Below are 26,435 nucleotides of genomic sequence, written 5' to 3'. Positions count from 1 at the left end.
ACCACCAAATGGGGAGCCCCGAGCCGAGCCAGCTGTTCATGTCCCCGAGTGGGAGGCGTCTGCAGGGGCGGGGGTGAGGGGGCTGGTAACGGGAGTGAGGTGGTGGTGCTGCCGCAGCCCCTTCCAGCCTGAGAGCTCCCTGCTGGGCGGCCCATTTCGTGGTTTAGGGCTCCAGGCTCTGGTGCCACCGCTGCTGGGCCTGTGGACATGAAGGACAGCACGGTCGTCGGCGTCTCCTAAATGTCCCTGGTCGGCCTACGGCTGACAGTGAGAGCTGGGAGTCAGGAGGAAGCCCAGCCTCTCTGTGAGGTGGGCCTGCGTCTCATTTCTCTTGGGCTCAGGCTTCCTTGAAGACGATGGGGGTGGAGGCTGGTGGGGGCAGGGAGGCCCCCTGCCCGGTGTTCCCCAGGTACACACAGTGCTGGGGTGGGGCGGAGGGGAGGCCATACGGAGGCAGCCGGCGATGCTCCAAGGTCTCTCCGGGGACCATCCAGCGACACAGCTCTTTATGCGGGTGGCTTGGGGCCACGTCTCTGATCTCCGGGCCAGCCCCAAGGGAGGCTCCCTCTGAGGCCACTCCCAGGACGCCAACGGCAGGGCCGCGCACGGGGCTGGCGTCTGGATGCTGACCCGCTGCTGAGCACTCTGCCAAGAGTGCTTTCCACACAGTCCCAGTTCACCTTCCGGCCTTCGCCACCGCCCGACAGGGAGCCTGGCCCGTCAGCGCACACCGGCGACGGACCTGCGCACCTGGGCCGGAGCCAAGTGTTCAGGAACCAGTGGACGGCACGGGGGGCAGGTCAGGGAGTCTGCTGAGGCCTGAACAAGTTTCACCTGCCGGGACGGCAACCGATCGCTCTCGTCCACACAAATTCAGGGGCATTTGCAAACCGGGTCTCCCAGACTCAGCAGCCTGGTCTCCCCAGAACTTATTTGAGCAGCAAAAGACACGAATCGATGCTGGGGCGTGTCAGACACGTTCTGACCTTTTCCCGACAAGCGGCTATTTGCAACGGCCGTCCAACTTGTAGATCCCGTCCTGGCAGCACCAGGGGCTTCTGGCGGAGGGCATAGTGAACACCCTGGAGGAACCAGCTTAAAGGCTTCCCTGGAGCTCCGGGGGCCCCTGCTCGGGGTGGGGTCCCTGCAAGTCTGCCCCAGCCTCATTTCAACTGATGGCAGAACACATTCCTCATCACGCACGAGAACGTTTCCGGCCGGCTCAGCACGTTTATTTACGATTTTCCGGTCCCTTTGGTCCTCTTTCTTCCCTTTTGTCTTCCTAGAACCCAAGCCAGCTTATTGCCACCCTGAGCTCCCCGCTCGGCTCTCTTGGACAGTCTGGGCCCTAATCTGGGCGGCGGGAAGAGGCAGGGTGCGTGGGAAGGAGGGAGGTCGGGGGGGGGGGCGCACGGCCGCACAGCTGCCCTTCAGGAGCAAAACGAAGAGGGAGCTCATTGCAAACTGACAACTTGGCGCAAACTTGAGAGGGCTAACGGGGCCTTGGTGCTCACTGCCTTTGGAGGAGTTCTAGAAAAATCACCTGGGGTCAGCTGGGGCCAGAGGAGACACCCCCCTGGGACGTCCCATGGGCGGGGCGCGCTCCCTCCCACAGCGGGGCTGCCTGGGGGCTCCCCTGCCCCCCCCCCCTCCCCAGCTGCCAGGAGCGCCTGCTGCCTGGGGTCAGGACCAGGGAAACTCCTTTCACCAGGTCTACAAAGGAAAACGCGCAGGTGTCTCCACCGCCCCAGGCTGGGAACTGAACCCCGGGTTCGACTACGTGTTAGAGAGTTGACTTCACTGGCCGATTTGTCTTCCACTGGAGAGGGCTTTGTGTCAGAGACGGGTCTACTTCCCGAGCCCAGAGGCCTGAGTCCCTCACGGAGACAAACGACGGGTCTGTGTCGTCACCCACAGCAGCGCCTCGGGGAGAAGGTTCGTGGAGAGGCTGCTGCCGTTTGATTATCTCAAGGATCAGAGGGAGCAAAGAGGCGAGTGACTTGCAGAGACAGCCATGTCACCACCAAGACACGAGCGCGGATGACCTTCACGGGCTGGTCTCCACCCGGCACCCTCTCTCAAGGCCACGGCCGCCTGGCTCTGTCGCACTGCAGGGGCTGCCACCGAGGGCCCGTGAAGTTGCAGGTGGGAGACCAGAGGAGTCCCCCCTGCAGCCCCCTTGCTGCCCTGTGGGAGGGGGGCTCTGGCTGGGAGGAGAGGCAGGATGGGGTCACCGGGGGCCAGGGTGGCCTGTGCCATGGGAAAGAGCGGCTGAGTTTCTAAAGCAACTGAGCCGCAGGTGACACTCCGTGAGCCCGGTTCTGGAGGACGAGGAAGAGAACTCCAACCGCAGAAGCAGGAGGGGCCGCTCAAGGGGCCTGAGGACCCTGTGGCCAGCTAGCAACGGGAGCTCGGTGCCACCTCTGCGGGTGGGAGCTGGGTCTGACCTGAGCCTGGGAGCACCTGGCATCCTGTGCCCAGACAATCGCTCTCTGTTTACCATCAGCCTCCTCCACTCCTTCTTACCACCTTCTCCCTTTTAACAAATGCATCGCTCACCAGATGCGTCATGCTAAACAGGCCCCAGGTGCTATGGAAGCCATTAACTGTCATTATCCAGAAGGCTCCCCGCGTGGGCTGACCGGGAATCCGTCATGTCAGCTACAGCACGTCGTCCCCTCCACCCCCCGCGCCTTGCTCTGTCCCCCCGACGACGGAACCAGCGCTTAACGAGCCCCTTCCACCGCTGATGCGGCAGGTCAAGGACAGCCAAGCCCGAGCCGAGCAGGGGCCAGACCTCCAGGACTTGGGGACCCAACTTCAGGGACCGGAGGAGTTGGGGCAACAGAGTTGGGCCAGGGAGCGAGGAGGGAGAACCGTTTTCTCCAAATACAGCTTACCGAGAGAAAACTTTTCCTTCTAGAGATCACCGGGGCTTTCAAATACTTCCTATAAGCGGACTTACAAGGAGAAGATTGGACGGCCAGTAATTGTGATCCCAGTTTTGGGACACAACCCCTCCTGGTACTCACGGAGGCTCCCTTCCAGCTTCTTACCCCGGAGCTAGCGTGATCCTTACGTTCTAAGGAAGGAGTTTGCCTTTTTTTCCCCAGGTGGTCATGTTAGTTTAACCCAGGGCTTTGGAGCTTGTGAATGAAATCTGGGAAGAGCAGCCTATAGGGTCAGACCAACTGGGTGGGGCCGACAAGGATGCCTGCCGCATCCAGGTGTTCCCTCGTCTCCAGCTGGACGGTGAAGGGCAGCTCATCGAGCTACAGAGGCCCCAGAGCTCACACACCAGACGGCTCACTCCTGCTCTCATTTCCTTGCAGGAAGGACCAAGAGTGGGAAGAAGCTACAGGCTGGCGAGTCTGGCTCAAGACAAGGCACTGGCAGACGTCCCCTCAGGGTGGAGCAGGGGCCTTCCCCCTTCGGGAGCTCCTGGGCTGGAGGCTGCCTGCCCCGTCCCCGTCCTCGAGCTGCAGCGCCTGCCTCTGCAGGGGAGGGGCTGGGCTGGATGACCTGGCACCTTCCAAATGGAGATGCACCAGGACTCCTGGGAGGCAGTGGCTCCTTACACTGGGATCTTGGAACCCTGGAGTGAGGGGGTGCCAGGGGCCTAAAGGTGCCAGACTTGCTGGAGACCGTCTGGATCAGAAACTGTCCTGAGCTCGTCACGATCCAGTGCCGGGTGCCAGCACGGAATACGGAGCGACGTGCACCCCGAGTCCTGATCAGGGCGGGTGCAGCAGCGACAGGAGCCGGGCCAGAGGGTCAGGAGCGAGGCCTTCCAACCTCGGGTTCCTTGGGAACCTCTGTGCTGATGGGCAGGGGGGATCCTGGGAAGCACCCCGCAGGGGTCCTGGAGGCCGGGCAGACCCCCTCTGCCAGTCCTGTCAGCCATAACAGCAACAGCATCTTTGTTTTTAGACCAAAGCAGGCGCGCAACTGATCCCAGAGCGCCTGCCGGTGGCGGGGGAGCCGTGACTGCACACCCTCCGGTCACGGGTCCAGGTGGGTCAGCAGCCTGGCCCTTCCGGGTGGCTGGCAGGACAGTGTCGGGGGTGACCAAGCTCCTGGCCGCAGGCCTGGTATGGGGGAGAAACCCCCAAGCTCCCCTGAGGATGGTGGCACTCTCGCTCAGCAGGGCGTCAGACAGCTGGAAGGTACTGCAGATGGGGTGTCTCTTCCCGCCCTGGTGGCCGCCATGGCCAACGGGGTTCTATGGCTGTGCCACACGGTGCGCCCAAGAGAGCAAAGAGCAGGCTTCTCCCCCGCCCTGAAGGGGGCTGAGCCTGACCCAGGCCCCCAGGAGCCCCGGAGCCCACCTGTGGGCTGCAGGTGGACCCAGCGCACTCGGAATCAGCCGTCCAGGGCTGAGCCCCGCCTCTGCTCGCATTACGGGACCTTGAAGTGACTTCTCTTTTTTGGTACTAGATTTCCCTACCAGTAAAAAGGCACAGAGCACCTGCTGCCTCCTGGCCCGCGGGAGTCCATGGAAGCCCTTGCCACGTCACAGCCCTGGCTGTGAGCTCATGTGGCCGTGGCCCACGTGGCTGAGGACAGGAGGGGAGAAAGGGCGTCAGACCCGAGGTGTTTCTCAGACTCACCGATCCATCTCATCAGCGACGTCAGGATCTGCAGGTACTTGGTCTTCTGGACGTCAAAGAAGGTGAAGGGTCCGAGGAGGAGAGTGAAGACAGCCTGGTGATGAAAACAAGAGTGAGAGGGCGCAGAGACTGGGCGCACACGGCACATCGTGTGTGTGGGGAGGACACACTGTTCACGCAGCCCCCGGCCACCCCAGGGCCGGTCCTAACCCAGGTGTGCACCTGGAACGGCAGAGGCTCCCTGGGGTCAGACAGCATCACCTGGTGAGTTCCCAGGGCCAGGGGTGCAATAGAAACTCAGAGCTGTGCTTCTCTGCTGTTCCTCACACTTACTGCCCTGAGGCTACTTTCTAGGCAAATCCGAGGTGACATCCTAGGGACATGGCCCTGCTTGCTTCTCTTCAGCAAGCACTGACTGAAGGGTCGAGGGCCCGGCACTGAGCTGGTGCAAGCACGAGTTAGGAAGATGAGGCTCCAAAACAAACACCAGGCACACCCTGGACCCTCTCGGTTTACTGGGAAGAAAGGACCAGGGGTGGGGTGGGGGACGCACGGGCCCTGATGACGTGGCACAGTGGGAAGGACACCATCCTGGAGGGTTCAGAGGAAAGGATGAATCAGGATGTCGTTCATCAGCAACGTCCTGGACTTCGAGAGGAGGGAAAGCCTGGAGAACCACAGCCGGCGGCTCCCAGGGCAAACCCGTCAGAGAGACATCCCGGACCTGGAGAAGGGGGTAGATGTGGCACTGCAGACACTGGGGCTGGGGCCGAGGGAAGGCGACCTCCACGCCCATCGGCTGCTCAGAGAGCAGAGCGGTCAGAAGCTGCTGGTTGGAGTTACGATGATGGCACCACTTCCGATCTGCCACTGGAAGCAGCGGAGGCGTCAGACCTTATTAACATTTACACCGCACCATTTTATCACGTTACTGCTAATGACATTCACCAGAGACGCGGCTGGCTGCGCGAGGCCGAAAGTGGGCAGTGGGGCCCGCTTCGGGGGAGGTGGGTCTGGCCCTGCGATGCGGGTGAACACCTCCCGGCTGCTCGGTGCGGCGGCCAGTCCCTGGCTCCCCCGAGGGGGGCTGCAAGGAAGGCAGGATGTGGGAGAGGCTGTGACCTCTCATCTAAGTAAGTCCATTATCACTGTGAGAATGAACGACAGGAGGGACTGAAGCGCTGCTTAAGGAGAGGTTCTAATTAGCTGGGGTGGGCAAAGCCTCCTGGCAGGCGCCCGGGCTGGGGGGCTGACAACCAGCCCCGCTGCTGCTCTGGAAGGAGCAGCGTCTCCATCGGGCGGGGGTGATGGGGGAGGCAGAGGCGAGGGGCTCTCCGGGCAGCCCTCGCCAGTGCCCCTCTGGCCCGAGGACACAGTGAGGTACTGGATCAGAAGCCCTTGGCCGAGCTAGTCTGTATACAGCACCAGGAGAAAGTCGTTTAGGAAAATTACCACTTAAGGGAAACTTTCCACTGATGAATTTCTCTTTTGAAGGATGAGAGAGGGACACGCCATGTGGAAGAACACGTACAAAGCCGCTTGTCACAAACATTCCCAAACGGCCCTGGCCTGCTAGAAACTGGACTCTGGGGCACCCGGGCCAGAGGTTGGGGACTTTCACCTCTGACCTGCGACGCCCCCTGCTGAAAACATGGTGCTCCAGCTGCGGGTGCTGGACATTTTCTTGGTGGGTGGCTTATGCGGGAGGTCAGATCTGACCTTGGAAGCCTCAAGACTGGGTTTTCGAAGGTTCCGTTGCTTGAAACCAGGGAGATCACAGAACCAGCCGCAGAGGCAGGTGGGGAATTCTGCTGCTGCGGGCTGCATGGGGCCTCCTCGCCAGGAGGGAATCCATCTTCCTCCACCTCCTCGGCAGACGTTCATTTTATAGGACCCTGTAGGATGGGACCCCGCTGAGAGCACCCCTCGTTTGAAGGGACTGAGCACACAGACACACCACCCAGGGTAGAGTCGGAAGCGTACGCGAGGGGCCCACCGAGTGCTGGGGAGCGTGAGTCGGGCTGAGAACGAGGGTCCGCCGCCCTCTTTCAGATCCAGCTCCGGGACAGCAGGTCTGTCCTCAGGGTGGGGACTGGCGGTGAAGGACTCTTTTGGAAGATTCGGACAACAGGCTGTGATATCTGTGGCTGGACGGCGGCTGGGAAGCGCATTCTTTCTTTCCGCTCAGGAGCCCAGACTGAACACGGGGCTCGGGAAGGCGCAGGGCCGACAGCCAAACGGCAGCCCTCGCGCGGGACAGAGCTCACGCAGCACAGGGAGCCCAGACCGAGACACGGCCCAAGCTGGGGCTAGTTAAGGAACAGGTGTCCTCTGCAAATCAGCTCCTGCCAGGCTCAGCATCCGGGGTGGCGAAGGACAGAGGATTCGGCGGCGGCGTGTCTGGCGTCACCGCGGTGTGGATGCCAGGTCTGGGGGCGAAACGGCCCTGGTGGCCCGATGGTCCAGCTGACCAGCCAAACTTGGCACCTTCTGTTTTCCCTTTTCTTTTACAAAAAGAAGAAATTAAAAGCCGAGAGACAGCCTGTCCTCCTGGGTCTTCTTGTCCAGCCTGTATGACATTATAAATCACCTGGCTCCCGAGCAATTTCCCAACTCCCAAATGCCATTGATCAGTTCAAGTTCGGTCTCTGTTCAAGGACTCTGCGAGCCCGACACATGACAGGAGGCAGGGACACCAGCTGCTGTAGCCGAGTGTGCTTCTTTTTTTTCTATAAATTTATTTATTTTATTTATTCATTTTTGGCTGTGTTGGGTCTTCATTGCTGCGCGTGGGCTTTCTTTAGTTGTGGTGAGCGGGGGCCACTTTGTGTTTTTTTAAAAAAAAAAAAAAAGAACAATTCTTTGGTTTCTCATGAAACCTTCAAACTGGTCACTGGGAGCAAACGCTGAGACAGACCCGGGAGGGTGCAAACGGGGCCGCCCACGTGCCTCTCTCTTCTGGCTGCTGAGTTTAGATGTGCCCTGTGGCAACCCTGACGGACAGGACGCAGCTCACGTCCTCAGGCACGGCCGGCAACGCTTGGCCACGGCTCTTACAGTGTCCCGGTGGCACCGTGAACTTGACACGGAGTCTAGAACTCAATGCTGTCTCTCTGCCCACATCCCCAGGTGGGTTAAGGGCACCACCCACGTCCACCTGCTCCCACTCCAAACTTCCAACTACCCCTGACCCCTTCCTCACTCTCTGTGCTGATGTCCCATGACCCCTGTAACTTGGTGGCTTAAAACCGCAGGAACGTGTTTTTTGTAGTCCTGGAGGGGACACCGGGAACACGGAGCAAGGGCTCCTAACCCAGCCTGGGAGGGACCGGGGAGCGGGGGGACACAGGGGTAATAATACATAAAGTAAGAGGAATCAGGTGGGCAGAGGGCTGGGGGCAGTTCAGGACTGGGGAGCTGTCGGGCCCCTTTGTCCCTGTCCTCTCCCTCCTGGGCCCGAGCCAGCTGGTGCCAGGGCCGCCTCCCCACTGTCAGCCCCAACCATACTCCGCTCGTAATGAGCGAAGGGCTCATCGCTTCAGACGACAAAGTCCAGGCCCCATGGTCTGGTGCCAGCTGCCTTTCTCAACCTCGTCTCTGGAGACACCACCCCGAGAGCCTACGGGCGTGAGTCCCCGACTTGCCCGCCCCCTCCGGCTGCTGGGCCTTTGCTCGGCAAGCTCGTCACACCATTTCTTTGGGTCAGGGTCCCGCTCGAAAGTCTGCTCCTTCACCCTTGTCTCCTGAGTCCCCTCACTGGAGTGGGCAGAGCTGCCCTGCACATCTGTGTCCCCCATGGGACTGAGCTGACCGGGCACATGCCTGGAGGGTGGGGTGGGCAGGGATGAGCCCGTTTCTCCAGCCTCTGCCAGAAATGAGACCCGGTGACAGGGGAATAAAGACAGTCCTAACCTAACTCCCAGCTCCCGGTCCACCAGAGGCGGGAGTCAGTGTCTGAGAGACGCAAGGAAGGCCAGGGGGGCTGCGCTCCGAGATGCCTGGGACAGGAGGTTCCCCGGACAGGACGGCGGCTTTGCTGAGACCCCAAAGTATAGACGCTCAGGCCTGCACGAGCTGGCTGGCCTCGGGGAACCCAAGGCTCGTCTCTAACTGGAGCCACCGCCTTCCTCTTGGGAAACAGCTGCAGCTACGGGACGGGAGAGAGGAACACATGCTGTGCTGCTTCGGAGAGCATCTTTCAATCAGGGTCCCTTGCTCAGAAGTGCGGAGGCTAAGCGGCGCCCACTGCCCTCGGAGAGGAGAGACCCGTAACACAACTCAATCTTGCTTCACACACAAAATGAGCCCGGGATCGGCCATGTGCTATGTCCTTTGCTCAATGGTGCAAAATGAAAAAGCGGGAGCGAGTCAGAATCGGGGCAAAGTAGTAAAGCAGCTTGCCGCCTGTCTCCCCACCCCCACATTTCTCTGCAAGTTTAGCTGGCCAGAGAACGAAAATGTTAATTTGGTGGGAATCCCAAATTAGCCGCCAGGGGACCTGGGTGCCAAGTCTCTGGGCTCTGCCTTCTGCCCGTGCATCTGTCACGTCAGCCTCAGCCCTGTCCTCCCAGCTGCCGCTCCTGTTAACCACCCATCACATCAAAGGGGTCCCGTGATGAGGTCGCTGCCCAGGGCTGCAGACCCCCTGAGCTTCACAAAGTGCTCACACAGGCACGGTTTCACGTCACGCTCACTGCCATCTGTGAGGTCACCAGGTAGCTGACGATGTCTCATTTTACTGACATGGGGGTGGAGGGACTGGAGAGGTTGGGTGACAGGGTAAGGAAGTGGCAGAGGGGACTGGGGGGTCTCCTGGCCCTCTGCCCCGACCGCTGTGATCCACACACTGCATCCTGTGTGAGGCCACTTTCCCCTCTGACTCCTGCTTTCCCCACATCAAGCTAATTCTCACCCTCATGCCTTAACCCTCGTGATTCCTCCTGCTGGCAAAGAATTTCCTCTCTACCTTCCTTATTCCTATCACCTTTCAAGCCCTGCTCAAGTGCCAGTCTCCCCTGCAAGTTTCTCCAAATGTTTTATTCCTCCCTGGGGGCTCCTGACTGAATCACCGAACGCACGGTCGGTACCACATCACTTAATCCTTGTAGGTTCTGTGTCGCTCCTTGTTCGTGGGCTGCTTGTGCCATCAGCAGAGGGTAAGCGCCATGATGGCAAGCTCTGCATCTCTCGGCACATGTGAGATGCTCAGTAAATAAACATTTACAGCATACACTGAACTTGGTGGAGGAAGTGCCTGATAGAGGCAGGTTTACTCCTGCAGGGCGGGAAGAGGCCACCCCAGTCTTGCTGACTCGCTGTGTACCCTCTGTCACAGGCAGCATCTGGGCTGGCAGAGCAAGTGGCATGTGGGTATGCAGAAGTCACCCGCTCGCCGGAAAGCAGTTCACTTTGTCAGGGGAAAGCTCCCTTCCCAAAACAGTTGTGAAATCAACGTGCTCTGATTTAGGAAGAGTGCATGGAAATGGCATTGCTCTGAGCACGCAGCTGGCTCCAGGGGAGGGTGAGACGCAGCCCCGATGAGGAGGAAAAGGCCCGTCTGAGATCAGTTCGGGTACTCGGCTGCCCGCCGTCAGCAGTATCTCCCAGGATGCCCACTGAGGAAGGGGCAACGTCTCACAAGAAACCTAAAGTCAAGAACCTATACGTCTTCAGAGGAGCGGCTCTTCCCTCTCCTACTTCTGGGAGACAGTGGATTCATGGTTCCCCAAGAGCCATACACCGGCCACCCACCAGTTCTTTTTTTTTTTTTTTTGCGGTACGCGGGCCTCTCACCGTTGTGGCCTCTCCCGTTGCGGAGCACAGGCTCCGGACGCGCAGGCTCAGCGGCCATGGCTCACGGGCCCAGCCGCTCCGCAGCATGTGGGATCTTCCCGGACCGGGGCACGAACCCGTGTCCCCTGCATCGGCAGGCAGACTCTCAACCACTGCGCCACCAGGGAAGCCCGGGACCATAGTTTTTAATTAGAACTTAAACTTGGATGAAATTCAACAACACCCATAAGTCCATCTCATTCCCCTTGAAAAAAGGGTGGGGGGAGGAGATACAGGGCGCGCTCCTCTTCGAGGAAAGGGAAGCAGGAGAGAATGATGTGCTAAAGTGATGGCCACCGTACAGGACAAGCGTCCTAAGAGCCTCTGGGCAACTCCATGGGACAAAGGGCGATACACCAATCACCTCCCCTAACAAGTGACAGCGAGAAAACATCCTAGAAGAGCAGCGGAACAGTCAGCCGACTGCTGACCCAACAGGGGAGGGTCCCTCCCAGCCCTGCCCCCGACGTTGGCGTGAGCGAAGGGATAGGATCCGGGGGGACAAAGGCCAGATGGTCAGGGAAGCCAGCAGTGGCCCTCAAAGCACCAAGGCAACGCTTCTGTGGTGTCCCATCGTTACCGGGCCGAGAGAGGGCTTGGAGCTGAAGGAGGTGACGCCCTGCCTGGCTGGGTAACTGGCTGGACGGCCAGTCCTTGGACTGCCTGCTTACCTACTTACTTCCCTCTAAAAATAAGCATCTTTTCGGTTTGTCTGTGGCTCCCATGGTGTAGTGAGATGGAGCTTCCCAGAGACAAGAACTCAGGCGTCAGCAGCTTTCTCTCACTTCAGCTGTCAGTTCCTGACTTTCAACATAAAAGAGCGGCAGATCCGCTTGGAGCCTTCTTGTACTAGGGCGCTGGGGGGACTCCGACTTCTCTTGTTAATCTAGCAGGTGTGACGAAGCGAAACGTCTTGGAAGGGGGAATGGCGGTATGCTGCTTGATCTACCTAAACACACAGGGACCCGTGGGGCTGACGACCCAGTGCACGGGGCCCCAGGGAGCCAGTTCACTCAGAGGTGGCCACACACCGAGGGCACGGCCGAGCTCTGTGGACTGGTCCTGGAGGTTCCTTCAAAGGACAAAGGAAACGGACGCCCTGCTGCTGACACGGCTGTCCTTGTTGGGCGCTAAGGGTTAAGAGTTAATTGGGGTTAATGGAAACTCAGCACGAACCCATCCTTAGACGGGAGCTGAACTTTCCACGCGTCCTTGAGGTGCAGCGAAGAAATGCTCAAGGATTCTATTTTTATCCCTCAAGTGGCTGTGAACGTTTTGGTTTGGGAGTTTGTATTTTCCCAACTTGAATGACAATGTCTGGTGATCCAGCCATGAGAAGGAGGTGCGTTCTGAGGCAGTGAAGGACAGCGGAGGGACCAGAGGGGTCACACGCTCAGGGCGGGGGGTCTGAATCCTAATGTTGTCCCAGCTAACGGCGAGACCCTAGAGCACCTGTGAACTTCCCAGAGCACGTTACGTGTGCAGAGACGGTACTCGATACGCAGCAGCCCTGGCCGTGTGACCCCAACGAGGATCAGCACACCCTCGCGGTATCACAGCCCACCTGTCCTCCCAACATCCCGGGAGGGGGAATTCGGAACAAGTGAAGCCAAGTGATGACCTCCGGCCACAGAATGTTAGGTCGATACTATTCCTATTGGACTTACAGCACCTCCACCCCAAGCGCTCTTCAGGCGGAGTTCAAGCTCTCAAGTACCAAGCATGAAGGATCAGTCATGAGCAGATGCAATGCATGATGTGAGGGAATGAGAACAGGGGGGAGGGCTGAAGCGGCGTCCGCAGCTTGTGCACTGGACCCAGTGAACCATCCATCAGCACAGCCTCTCCGCCAAAACCCTGAGATGAGACGCATCGTGCCACCTAGAGGAGGTCACCTGAGTCCTGCAGGAGGACCGGCAAACTCAGAGGAAGCTCTGAGAATGAGGTTTCGGAAACGACAACCTTCCCCGACAGGGCAGGGAGGGGCTGACCCTGAGAGCGTGAAGAGCCCTGCTGTGGGAGGGGGCTCCTGCCAGGATAGACTGCTGGGCTTCAGACGACCACGCCAGCAACGATGGGGGCGCTGCCAACCTCTTACTCACCGATCCCTCCAACACGCTTACCTGGTGGAGAAGGAGTGATGGAGACGGATGGAGGCTGGACGCCTCTCCAGCCTCGCAGGCGTGGCCTGTCTGGCAGGCACCCTCCCCAGACGCGCTGCTTAGGGCGAGTCACCCTGTCTCAGTGTCCCTGGGTCCCTCCCCAGCTTCCCCAAACCTCACCTAGAAGGTACCTCGGAGATGCTTGCTGAATGGGTTGAAAGACTGAAAGATTCAGGTGATGCCTGAAGGTGAAAGTGGAGGAGGGCTAGGACTTCCCTGGTGGCGCAGTGGTTGGGAATCTGCCTGCTGGTGCGGGGGACACGGGTTCCATCCCTGGTCCGGGAATATTCCACATGCCGCAGAGCAACTAGGTCCGTGAGCCACAACTACTGAGCCTGCGCTCTAGAGCCCAGAAGCCACAACTACTGAGCCCACGCGCCTAGACCCTGTGCTCCACAAAAAGAGAAGCCGTGGCAATAAGAAGCCCGTGCACGGCAACGAAGAGCAGCCCCCGCTCGTTGCAACTAGAGAAAGCCCGCGCACAGCAACGAAGATTCAATGCAGCCAAAAATAAATAAATTTAAAAGAAAGTGGAGGGTTGATGCCCAGATATTCTAAAGCAGCGTGTGATTCTGGAGCATAGACGTCAACTCTATAAACCCAGCTGTTATCTCATGATGCCCTTCAGCAGAAAACAAAGTCCACTCCTGTCAAACAATTCAGCCCCATTTGGAATGAGTGAGCTCCGAGACTCGTAACATCTGTAGCGCTCATCAAAAGGTGAGCGCGTGCTGCCGGCAGACACTAAGCCCAGGAGAGCAAGGCGCCGAGCCAGAGGCCAGAAGTTAAGATTCCCCAGGGAGTTCTTAAGTAGCCACTGAGCTACAGAACAGAGGCAAGAAACCAAACCCACACGGCAGGAACTCGCCCGCCTGTCAGACCCGGGGATCAGGGGGCTGGCCGGGAGAAAAGACCTCTCCCCACGCACAATTCACCGAGAAGAGGATGAAATGCCGGGGCACCTTCCCGGCAGCAACATGGACTGGCCGGGGCGGGGCTGCCTGAACAACCTCTGCCAAGGTACTGTGAACACACCCTTTGTCTCTGATACCGGGGAGCCTGGGAGCGATTTCAGGGAGGGACCACAGAAGGGGTGGCTGCTCCCAACCCCATGCACACGGGCAGCTCTGGCTGTCGAAGCCCAGAGTGCTGCCTCCTACAGGGTGTGAGTTCAGTCGCTTTGTGGCTGGGGAGGGGGCGGCCTGGAAGACAACGGCAGAGAGGCCCCCCGCACTGAGCCGATGCCGCAACTGCACGGGATGAGGGCTCCAGCTCTGAGAGGGGAGGGCTGGGCACAGGACGGTCCAGGCCTCCGGCGCATCGCTCCCCAGCTCTCAAGGAGCCTGGGTGATGCGACCTCAGCCCTGTCAGCCCGGAGACAACCATGCACGCAGAGGGCAGGTCTCAGGCTCCCTCTGTGACTCCCCAGACACACTGACTGAAAGGCTGCCTGGACTGTTTGACAGTTGAAAACATCCCCAGATCCCTCCCTCAAAGCTGCCTGCTTCCCTTTCTTTCAAGGCAGCTGGAAACAGAACAGACCTAGGAAAGACCCCAAATAACTATAACTTCCTTTTCCGAGCCCCCTTCTCTAAACAACCCCCCACCTTACTCAGATGAGATAGAAAATCCCTACTTAGGGACCTGAGGTTTGTACCCAGCTTTATGGTTTTTGCTCTGGGAGGCAAAAAAAAAAAAACAACAAAAAGAGCATATCTCCTCTCTAAGCCACAGATGGTGAAAAAGATAGGTTGGGAAATTCATCCCAAACTTCTATGATCAAGCACCGTGATGTCCTACCAAGAAGCCTGGCTGCTTCACGCAGTTTTAGAGATAGTGGGAGGAGCGACCTGGGGGTGGGGGGTGAAATGTCACAGCCTACGGGAGGCTCCTCCAGTGCAGGGTGGCCTGGCGTGTGCTGTGACCACTGCTGGAGGGAGGCCGGGTCTTTCCAGAACATACACTGTGGCTCCCAGCCAGTGGTCTCCACCATCACATCACAATCCCCTCCCGGCCCCTGGAGTCAGGCGGTGTCCCCTGCACCTGGTCCAGGTGTCATGCCCACATCACCTCCAAGCCCCCAGTTCTGAGGGGATGCTGTTGGCAGCGAGGGAGGGCTCTGCCCCCGACCAGGCCACTCTTCTGCCCAGAGCCTACTCCTGCGTCCTGACACTCCCCAGGAGACTAAGCCACCTCTCAGAGAAGGAAGGCTCTGTGCGGGGGTGGGGAAGAAGGAGGCTCAGAGAACCAATGGGCAAGTGAACCAACATTACCGCGCACCTACTGAGTGCCCAGACAACAGCATCTTCCATCTGAGATCGCTTTTGAATCCTGACACCCTACAAGTCGGTTACTGTCTCCATCTTAAAAAAACTGAGGTTGAGGGGGTTAACTAACTTGTCTAAGATCTCTTAATAACCAAGACAGCTGAGATCAGAGGTCAGGCTGTCTGTATCCAAGGCCCAGTCCTCCTTTGGAGCACTTGACTGCCTCCCTCGATTACATCCTAGAGAAAGAGTCTCTCCAACACCCCCTCCATGTCCCTTCCAGGCTGGCAACCAGGGCCGGGCCAGGAGGGCTGGTTGGGTCTGATGGCATCAGCCTGGCACGGCTGCTGCTGTCCTTGTAGTCTTATTGGAGGACAAGTCTGGGTGCCTGTGTTGTCTCTTTCTCAGCTGAAAAGCCAGATGGTAACCAGTGGTGGGCAGAGTTCCAAGGATTTGATGCCAGAGCTGCAACCCTTGTGATTTGGGGAGAAAAGATAAATATTGTGGAAAACCCACGCAGTCACTCACTCAATGATGATAAGCCATCAGGGTTTAAAAAGGACGGCCTGGCTTCTCACAGGTGTGAAAGAGACCGGGGCAGGGAGGGGAGGGTCCACTCCCCCCCGCCCCGCCACATCCAGGTGAAAGACCAAGGGGCTTGATCTTGAACTAGGTGGGCTTTAAGGACATTATGACAAGGAGCTGGGGAGGGACAGGGGGTGTGTGACGATGCGGGAAGCGGGGTGAAACAGGTGGAAGGCTGGGGGCTCTGCCTGGGGAAAAAGACTGGACTTTGGAGATGGCACCTGTTCTAATACTTCACTTCTCACACTCCAGGTGCCAAGAGGTGGCAGAGAAGGAGATGGGTGGTGAGCCATCCTCGACCTCCTGGCACCTGGATGGCTTTGGACTGCTCTCCGCTACCTTCAGCCACCAAAGATAGGGGGCCCCTAAGCCCTCGCTGAGGGGCAGCTTCTGTCCCAGCACCAAGGAGCAGAGGACGGCCGCCAGCTGTGGTGAGCCCTGGGCGTCAGCAGGCCCAAGGGCTGGTGGAGGGTCTCGCACCCGTGCCCGGCCGCAGACCCCGTGGCGGCGGCCCACCTGAAGGGTCTCGTCCACTCAGATGCTCGTGGAGCAACCCGCCTGCGGGCAGCCCCGTGCTGGCTCTGGACTGAAAGGTGGATAAGGCACGGCCCTAACCTCGAGGAGCGCACAGTGAGGCCAAGGAACTGAACACGGATAAGAGTCCCATTACCGCCACGCGCAGGTGAGGGGCGGGGGTCCCTGAGCTCAGTCTGGAATGAGTGCGTGCTTGTCGGGATCTGAAGCGAGGGGAAGGCACGTGAAGGGCACAGAGCCGTGAAAGTACCCGGCGTCTGTGGAGGACAGTGGCCAGTGAGGGAGTGGCGGTGGTGAGACAGAAAGTTCCAGAAGGAGATTAGAGCAGACCACGTCCCGTGAAGGACTTTAGAGCTGCCTTGCAGAGAGGAGTTTCTAAAGGATTTTAAGTACGGAGATGGCACTCAGATTTACCTAAAACCAGGCTGAAAGAATGAGATGTCAGAAACAGAAATGCCTCAGGACCCTGGGGCAGTCCTCATGGTGAGAGGAGGCACCTCTCCTTGGACAAGCAGCCCGGGCGCCCGGGCTCCAAGGCCCCCCTCGGAATCCCCCGCGTGGGAGTCCTCTCTGTTCTCACAGGAGGAGATTTGAAAGGGACTTGGAACGTTAGAACTGTAAGTTCTGGGGGCCGGAGGAGAGGAGGCACGGCTGGGACTCCCCGTCCAGCTGGGTGCAGTGACAGATGCATGAAAACGTTGACCCGGGCCTGGCGGTGAGGCCGAGCAAGGAGGTGCACAAGCCCAGGGCAGGCTCCGAAGCAGCCCTCCACGGCAAGAGAGAACAGGTCTCACGGGGGAGGCAGGGCTCTGCCAACGGGCGGCAACCTCTCCTCGGGCTCAGTGAACAGGTGCACAGATGACGACTTCCTGGGCGCCGCAGGCTGGGTTTACCCCTTCCCACTTTTTAGCCACTGAAATCTGTCTGCAGAGTCAAACCCAGCTCTGTGGCCCGGTCTATTTCTGCTGGCCGTCAAACAAGGGGAGAGGATGGGTACCTGGCGTCCCTCCCCCAGGGCCGGCTGAACTTACAGGCTGCCTCACACACACGAGGAAGCTGGAGCTATTGGCCACGTGATCCAGGGGCTGGGGAACAGCTGTCGCGGCCAGACTAGAGATCAACTGGGCCTTACAGGTCCTCAGAACAGGAGGACTTGAGGGGAGCGGGTGGGCAGGTAACACCCTATATCGTGGACTGTGTTATGAGTGACAAGGGGTGGGGAGCCCCTGGGCCCTCAGCTCTCTCGGAAAAAAGCACCCACACCCCCAACCACCGGATTCCGTCAAGAACGAAGCTGCTCAGATACCCTGGGTGCTGGGCGGGACGTGAGCCCCGTGGACCCTTACGCGACCCGCAGGGCTGTTAGCGTCTCTAGTAACCTGCTGGAATCTGACTGCTTCTGCTGGCCCCGCCCCCGGGGACACGAGGAGGCGGAGCCATTGCCCTCTGTCACCTCAACTGCCTGACGCCTGCGTGATGCTCCAGGAGAGGTGCCGGATAATCACTAAGGACGCTCAGGCACCCCCCACCTCCCCAACTCTTCCCGCTCAGCTCTGCGCAATAAGAGCGGGGCCAGGGCTGGAGCGGAGGGAGGGAAGGAAGTCAGGGCCCGGGACTTGGAAGCCCTGCAGAGAGCACGGGCGGACTGGCTCCACCTCTCCCCTGCTGACCCCCGACCTCGAAATAAACGGAAAGCAGCAGGATTCTTTGCGGGGTACCGAGTAACCCCGGTGGAGGTGCGGAGGGAGGGGAGCCGGCAAGGCAAGGGGGTGATTAACGAGCTCCGTGGAGTCGGGTGTAAGGAATCACGCTAATGACCCCCGGATCCCTCCCTAGTGGATGGTCAGAGGCCGAGGCCTCTCTGTGGGGCTGGCACGCTGTGGGCTCCAGGAGGAAGGGACCGGGTGGGACCTGTTGGCCACAGGTAACAAAGCAGCCGCTGGCAAAGGGGTCCTCCTGGAGGCCCTCTTCTCCTGGGGACACTCAGAGTCTGAAACCAGTCTGGTCAGAGCAGGAGTGCAGCTGCTCCCTGTCTGCAGTGACGCGCCGGAAGCCAGGCTGGAGACCTGCGACGCCTGCCCCGTCTCTCCCTGGAGGAGGCTCGGCAGGGCCCTGACCGCTGCCTCTTCAGCTGAAGCTTGGGGAGCAGATCCAAGGGAGACCAGAGCAGGCCCCTCCCCGGGAGGCTGGGCGTCAGCAAGACCACGTATCGCTGCGAGAGGGCCTCGGCCAGCAGACTTTCTCAAAGGGCAGAGGACACAGAAGCACCCTCAGAACAGGTGGAAAATGCAGATTCCTGGGCCTTGCAGTCCTAGGTGCTGCTGCATTAGGCCTGGGGTGCAACCCAGGGATCTATATTTTTAATAAGCACCAGTGGTCCTGGAACCAAGCTCGGAGACCCAGTTGAGGCGACTGTTCCTGGCCGGGGGTGGGGAGAGGGCTGGGCAGTGTTCCTGGAGGCTGGCGACCCACCCCTCGGGTACAGCACAGCCTCCTGAAACAGCAGTGAGAAGTTCTCCTGCCAGAACTGCTTGGGTGTCACAAACTGTGGGGGGCCTTCCAGCCCTGGTCAGCATCTAACCTGGCCCGGCAGCCTCTTCCCTCCTCCTGTCCAGGTTTCCAGAGAGCGTCTCAATCCGCGGCTAAAGGAAGTTTTTTTGGAGCTCAACTCAACATGCCCTGCTGTGCTGTGACCCTTCTTTCTGGCTTCACACAGCATCTGCTCAGCCGTGCCCTTTGCGGTACCTCCCTTTGCACGCGAAGGCTTATTAAAATGTACCTTGGCCTACTCTTGGCTAATTCACGAGACATCCCAAGCTCGTGCTACTTAATCGGATGTCATCATTGATATGCACCCTAATTGTTCAGCTCTGCCTAATCACGTCCGTGTCCCAGGCACCCTTCTGCTGGCTGAGAGCGCTTCGGGGTTCCTTAGCTGCTGCTTTCTCCTCGGGGCCAGCCTGCAGGCTGGGGAACGTGCCCGTGGATACTTTTAGTCTCCGCACGGTTTGCTGGGCCTCCGGTTGGGACACCAGCCACACGGCGGAGCACGCTTATTACTTTAGAATGAGCGCTTTATTTAATTAAACAATTACCGCCAGGGCCCTGGGACACTATTTAGAAATACAGCAGATTCTGTTTATAACAGACACCCTGTAACAGAGAGCAAGCATCATTCAGGGGGTAGCACAGCCTCACAGAAGTCAGCAGGACTGTCGCGAGGACCACGGATTCAGCTATGGAATGAAAGCATCAGAGAGACATGGAGCTGAAGGAGGAACGTGGTTTAGCGTAAACAGTTTTGATCCTCGTTAGCGCGAGATGTTTAAGAACGTTCCATATTACTCTTAAAACAACTGGAAGGCTGCTGTATTTCCTATAGTTCTTTCCTATACTTTTTGGGAAATGAAGCCAAAAAAAAGAGCAGGGGAGAGTAAGGATCTGAAATTGACAACTGGGACATTTCCTTAAAGAATACAAAGTCATTTTTTTAGCTCTTTGCCCAGAAATGGGAGGTCTGCAAGCAGAGGGGATGCAGAGTCTGGAGATGGCCTCAGCTGTAGCATCTTGGGAGTTTGCCTAGAGCAGCTTCTGAGGGGACTGACTAAAAACACACAGACATGGACACACACACCTGGGTCAGTGGCCAGGACCAGCCCGGGGAGCTCATGAAGCAAGGAACAGCAGCTTTGCACCACCGATCACGCTGCGCACAAAGAAAGAAGCCTCCAGCTTAGGGCGTGCCCGGGATCAGTGTGAAGTGTGGGTAAAAATGGTCCTGAAAGAGCACAGTGCAGAAGGTCCCCAGCAGGGATGAACGCTCCCCAAGGAGACTTATTTGGAAGTTTCCCAACCAAACTGGCCTGTGCATGAGTGTGGGTCGTGGGTATATTCTTAACAAGCTCCGTGACGCTTTCCCGGCTTGGGGCCCCGTGTGTGTGCACGTGTGTGTGTGTGTGTATCCGTCTGTCTGTGATGTCCACGCCAACCCCATGTCGGCCTATTTCTCCGTGAAATGGGCTCTGGACTCCTGCACTTTACATACAAACATGTGGATACGCTTTACCCAAGAGATGGGCCTCTAAAGGTTCTATTTATAGATACTTAATTTCCACAGAATAACGTTTAAGCGCACTAGGGAAAGTAAGTACTCAAGAGAAACCTGCAGCAAGCCCTTCTGTAAAGTATCAAATTGTTTTGTAACAAATAATTACCCGCTGAGTTCGTTTTATACATTGGGATTTTCATATCATGGGGCTTCTTACAAGCCGAGTCTGCTGGCAGGGGCGGTTCGGTTGTGGCGCACAGATAAGTTTCCCCATCGCAGTGCCCGTCCCTGAGTGAACTGGGGAAGGGGGCAGGGAGAAAGGACGAGACACCAGATAAGCCAAACTGACAGTTTCCCACGTGCCTAGGGTAAAAGTGGCTTGTGCCCTGGGCAAGTCCTATTTGTAAGGATGTACTCATTACTTTCCAGACGACGGAGATGGGGGTAGAGGTCGGGGACATTCTAACAGGGTCAGAGAGACACTCAAGCTGCCACTGTGAGAAGGGGTTCTGGGCAGTTCACCTGGCTCAGGAGCTACAGCCGAGTTCCCTTCATCCACTAGGACGGAAGAAAGGCCAGAGGACTCGAGCTCAGCCGGTGAGCAGCTTCCAGGGCTCGGGGAGGGGTGGTGCGGACTGTCTTGTGATCCTGACGCCCGTCACCTGCTATCTTTACCGGGAGCTCGGAGCGGATGGCACAGGGGAGTCAGCGCCGTCCTCTAAGCTGGTGTGTCAGGCATCAGCCATCGCAGAGGCAGGACGTGGGGGGTGATGGATGGCGAGCTTAACGCTGGCGGACAGAACCCATGTCCCCGAGAGCCGCGTTAAAAATAAAAACAGTCCTCTCACTGAGCCGGAGGGAGCTCGGGCCAAACACCCCAAGGCACTGGGGGTCAGGGAGGAGGGGGTCACCGTGGTCCAGCGAGGCGCTACCCAGGTCTCCTCGGAAAGGTGAGGGCTGGTCCTGAGCAATGCTGGGCAGCAGCTGGGCTGGCACTGGGGACGGACCGGAGGCTGTGCCCAGACACCAGTAGCAGTGGGGGGGCAGTGACGAGGGAGGGACGAAGGGAGGGAGGGAGGGAGGGAGGAAGGAGGAAGAATGCAGGCCTGCCCCTGTATTGTTGATATCCTTGAAAAAGAAGAGACAAGCTAATCCTTTAAAGTCAGTCCTTTCAACCTGAGCACCGGCCACTGTCTGAGTTAGAATTTGCTCAGCACGAGCGCCTGCCTGTCTGCAGAGTGGGTACACGCAGTTTTAGGGTGTTGGGCAGAAATGCTTTCTTCCTTGAGACCCAGGATCGTGGGCTGAAAGCAGAGGCTCGGCACTTGAGGGGCTAGCACCCTGAGACACAAGGCCTCCCGGGGGGCCAGATGAGCTGGCAGACGACCGCAGACCCCCCACCAAGTCGGGGTGGGACCGGCCCGGGTCGGGAGAGCTACTCTGCTCGCCGCACCTGCAGGGCGTTGCCCAGCATGACTGGCACCTTCCCACCGGCGAGCAGCGAGGAAAGGGTGAAGCACAACTGACCTTCCAGGAGCCTCCAGAACCAAATGAGGAGCTGATGTCAGGGTTAGGAAGGGAGGAAAGGAAGGCAAAGAAGACGGGCTTCCCTGGTAGCCCAGGTAGGTCCCCAAACAGTCCCCATCCTATGAGGGAGGCGCCTTGATGTCCCAGACCCTGTAAGCAACCCCCTTCTTGCCCAGGTGGCCGGGAACCTCCTCTTGGCTTGTTCCGCTTTGGTGTTGGGCTAGGTCCCAACCCACAGGAGGCAGACAGGAGGGCAATGTCCCCAAAGAAGGGAAACTGCCACTGGTCCGTTTACTGCACTTAGGGCCCTACCCTCCATCTGCGGATGGAGCCAACCCATCAGACTCCTGCATGAAGATGCCATCCTGGGAGCACTGCGCTTGCCCTCCAGGACCACCCTGCCTGTCTCGCCATGGTCTCTGCTTCCTTCCGGGTTCCCCACGTTGTGCAAATCCAGGGGCGGCGCTCACACTGTCTCCTATTGGGGCTGTGCTCTAGGGGCACAGGCTGGTTCCCCTGGAGGTGTCCCCGAGAGTCCCCAGGTCCCGTGAAGTCACTGCTGCCGCTGAACCTTGTTGCTTCACACTACCTTTCCCTCCTCACTGATCCTGAAGGCCTCTAGACCACCTCCTGCCCCAGCGTCGCTAAGAATAAACATTCAAGCAATGGCAGTGGTGACCCACTTATTAGCAGATGCCACAGCTCCAGGGTACCGTGGTTGCTACTGAAAGAACAGAGAGAGAGACCGTGGCAGGGAAGGGAGACGTCCTTGGGCAGACGCTCTGAGTTCCAGCGCTACTTGAGTGAATGGAAGAAGCCCATCTCGCTACCCAGGAGTGAGGGGCGGCAGGAAGACAGGTCAGTCAGGCAGATGGGCAGGATGCGCAGACACAGGTCACCGAGCAGATGCCATGCTGGGGCAGCGTCGCCCCAACCTCTGCAAACGTCAGGCTCCCAGGGCTGATGAGCAGGCGTGACCTGCCCCCTCGTTTCTGGGCTCTCATCTCTGCCTCAGCTCAGAGACCCTGGGGAAGTCACGGTCTCCAAGTCTCAGTTTGCTCTGCTGTGAAATGGGATGAGGCCACAGACCTTACTGTTTGGAAACGAGAAAGTAATGGGTAACTCGCTACACGGACGCAAACCATACGCAGGAAGGACCTGGCAGTGCTCGGCCTGGCGCCTCCACTCGGGTACGTCACTCTGTTCTCCACCCCCCAACACAAGGGATGTTTCTTCCCCTGAATGGTACCGTTCTAGAAAGAGACTGTTTGGTTTTAAAAAGGGGATCGTGTGGGACTTCCCTGGTGGTCCAGTGGTTAGGACTCTGTGCTCCCAATGCAGGGGGCCCAGGTTCGATCCCTGGTCTGGGAACTAGATCCCACATGCTCGCATCCCGCAACTAAGACCCGGAGCAGCCAAATAAATAAATAAAAATAAAAAGGGAAGCGCGTGCTGTTTAAACGTCGCCAGTGGCAGGGAAGCGTTGCCGTGTAAGACTGAGACAAGACGGATTCAGAAAACAGCCTCCTGCCAGAGGAGGAGAGACCAGCACCCTTCACCGCTAACCTGAGCCCGAATCAGACTGACCTGCTCCTTTAGGAAGAGTTCAGCAGGCAGGATCCCCCCTGCAGCCCCCAACACATACCCTGTTTCTTCAAGGGGTGTCCGCAGGGAGAGGCCCCTCTGTCCGGCAGTGGGTGGCAGGTCACCTGCCAGGCTGCACCTCTCTCCCCGCTCACCCCCAGACCCCGGAGGTGGACCTCACAGCTCCTGCGTTCAAGGCAGCATGGCAAGCCAGGGTGACCTTGTCCTGTCTCAAAGCAGCCCACGAGGGGCCCCCTGCCCCACGCTGCCAGTTTGCGGCTGGGTCTCCAGCCAGGATGAGCTCCGCTCTGCCATCTATGGGCCTGGCTCTGCCCAGCCGGGGCCTGCTGGGCCGCCGGTGCCGCAGCGGCACCTGTCCACCTGTAAGCTGTGGAGGCCGCTCCTGCCGGCAGTGAGGAGGCTTCAGCGCTCGGGGAGTCCCGCTGTCCCCCCAGGACTTCCCTCTGACACTCTCCAGGAGGCGGTACTGACGGGGCCTCGGGCGCAAATGAGGCCGGACGGCCCTGCAGGAATGAGGAAGGAGAACAAGAGCACCGGGCAGTGCCCTTGACTCAAGGGGACAGGGACACACGTCCTGCCTCCCAGACACTCGGGACAGTACGATTCCTGGACGGAACTCATTTCCATATGACCCTGCCGTTCACCAGCAGCTCCTGACTCTTCCTCAGCACACAGGAAAATGAAATGCTAAATTCTGACTTTGTTTCCTACTCAAGCCAGAGGTGCTCTGCAGAGAGAATCCCAGGACGTTCCCCAGCCTGGAGGCAAGGTTGCGGGTCTGAAAGTGCTGTCCCATTTGATACTTCAAAGGAGCATGAGGGGGTGGGCGGTGGGGCTCGGAAGATCAGATCCTGATGCTAATTCTCACAGGCCCTCATGACGGCGGGGGGCCCAGGTCACTGCTGGCTCCAGCTGTGGCGTCTTGCTGGGACGCCCTGGGGGCACGTGTGACTCACGGGACCACCCCCACCTCACAGCAGCCTGCTCTGCGGCTACTTCAAGGAGGGAGAGGGAGAAACTGACTCATATCAGCTGCATGGGAGTCACAGGATGTGGACAGAGGTCACAGGCTACGGGAAGGGAGGAGGAATTTTCCACTCATTAAGGTCAAGGGCTTCGGAGGCGACCGGTAGCTGGTGGTAGAGAAAGCTCCCTTCTGACAAGTAATCATGCTACACAGGCTGGCCTCTGGAGACGGTTAATATCCCGAATATTCTCATTCTGGGTGTGCATCTCAGCAGCACTCCCGGGAAGACACGGAAGAGACTGCTTCCAGAGGACTTTCTAAAAATTAAACCGTAAAGTTAAAGGCAGAAAAATACTGTCCTGGAATAGAAAAGAAGTGGCTATTAGAGGTCCTTTTGAACATGCAGCCGGATAGGTGTATCGTGTACCTGAGACAAAGAAGTGGCTGTGCCTGGGGGGGGAAGGGGGCTTAAAACCCGCCCGCCTCCGTGGCCAACGCTGCAGCAACAAGACAGCTGGTAGAAAGAGGCGCGACGGGATTCTCTAGGCGGGACGGACAATCTTCCAAACACGAATGACTGGGGGGCGAGGGGAAAGGATGCCCCTCTTCTCCCATGATCTGAAGGGGCCACTTGGTGGAACAAGGATGCAGGGATGAGCCCCGCGGGCCGGACTTGGGAGGGGAAGATGCTGTTAGCACCTGTCACAGAGCACCCAGGACGGAGGAAGGAAACCCACGTTTGGCAACCCCCTCCTTCAGTCGCTAGGCCGCTTCCGACTCACTAAGAGGGGGTGGCCTGCAGAGGGACAGAGCCCCCCCCCCGCCCCCCGGTATTTAGGGTCAGGTGGCACAGCTCTGTGGAAGCCGCGGACCCCCCCGGAGCCACATGCAAAGTTGTAAAGTAACTTCTGAGACAACGCGAAGGTCCACCTGCCCTGAATTTCTCCAAACCAGGCAGAAGAGCACGTCTGAACCGAAAACCTTCTGAGCCAACTCAAGTCCCCGGCAGTGGGAGGGTGTCAACCACCCAGAGAGAACGGGCTCTGTTTCTGCTCAGCCCCGCCCCCTCCTATTTCGTGCAGCTTCTGTGGGCCCGGTGGCAATTAACTTTATGAGCTATAAGTGCAGTATCTGGGAGACAAAGGCTGTAATTAATGCCTGTCTGCTTTCCTGAAGGGCTCCTTCTGTTCGGTCAGACAGTTATTGAAACTCGGGCAGGGAGGCTTCCATCATGTGCAAGGTTTATAGGAATGAGAGGAAGAACAGTTTAATAAGGCAGTAATGGTGCTGCTAAATAATTCATCGGGCCGATGGCGGCAGCAACATTCCCAGCACTCCGTGTCTGTTCTGCCGACGCGCGCGCGCGGGGGAACGAGCCAGGCAGACCCTGCACAGCCTCCAGCAGTGCCCCCGGTACAGACCAGCCTGAGGGGCTCTGCCGCTGACCCTCCATCCTGGACCTGCTCCCGGGTCTGTGCTGAGCCCCTGGGACCCTTTCTTCAACCTCCTCCTTCTGCCTGACTGTGCCGGTTAGAGATCCAGATGGGTCCTTACAATCACCAACACTTTTGCTAATTGTATCAATCACGGTTTGTTGAAAGCCGAGAGGCTAACAGGCCTCCGCTCTCCCGGGTTCTCCTGGTGGCCCTGCTGAGTTCTCTGCCTGCCCCCAAGGCTGGGGAAGTGGGGAAGGGGCTGGGAAATTAACCTGCCACCGAAGTCCCATCGGACCTTGGCTGAGATACAGTCCTCCTGGAAGACACCCTCCTAGCCGCAGCTGACCACCCGACTGGTCCAGAAACGCACAGAGGAAAACAAATCTCTCCCGGGGCTGGGGCCACGGGACTCCTGGGGTAGGTCGATAGGATAGGACTGGGAAGGTGAAACCACCATTCCGCTGTCCTTGGGGTTAACAAATTCAGAGCCGCATAACACAGGTGGCGGCCGCGGGAAGCTCTGCCAGGATAGGGATAATTAAGTCAAGAGGCCGACACCCTGAGCCTCCCTGCGAGGCCGGCTCTCCCGTGTCCCGCGTCCCGCTTCACATCAGCTAAGTGGCCGCGTGTCAAGCTGTGTGTCGGCTAATGTACCTAAATCTGTGTCAGGGCGGAGGAGGCCAGGAGGGAGCAGAGCGCATTAACAGACACCGCACAGGCGGAAGGGAACCATTTCTGAGTCGCGCCTGCAAAGCAGGCAGACGGACACCTGCCTCTGGTTTTGCGTCTTATTCCCTGAGACCCGTGGGACACGTTATTCAGCTCCAATTCCCCCCTCCGCCCACCCCCGGCCCGCCCCCGG

The 26,435-nt window shown here is 58.7% G+C and overlaps 1 protein-coding gene across 2 annotated transcripts in view; it reads right to left on the bottom strand.

The window, feature by feature from the left end:
- The window catches only part of SLC38A12 (solute carrier family 38 member 12), a 57,790-nt gene that overhangs the window by 12,517 nt on the left and 18,838 nt on the right, over positions 1-26,435 (bottom strand). For both annotated transcript variants that reach the window (XM_024760836.1, XM_024760837.1), the window contains exon 9: positions 4,611-4,704. In XM_024760836.1, coding sequence (XP_024616604.1) covers positions 4,611-4,704 — 94 coding nt within the window. The remainder of the gene's footprint in view (positions 1-4,610; positions 4,705-26,435) is intronic.

The sequence above is a fragment of the Neophocaena asiaeorientalis genome, unplaced genomic scaffold (assembly GCF_003031525.2).
Source record: "Neophocaena asiaeorientalis asiaeorientalis breed wild unplaced genomic scaffold, Neophocaena_asiaeorientalis_V1.1 scaffold30, whole genome shotgun sequence".
In the NCBI taxonomy this organism is placed as follows: Eukaryota; Metazoa; Chordata; class Mammalia; order Artiodactyla; family Phocoenidae; genus Neophocaena; species Neophocaena asiaeorientalis.
Note: the sequence above shows the minus strand (reverse complement) of the source record. Positions and strands in the feature narration are given on the sequence as shown.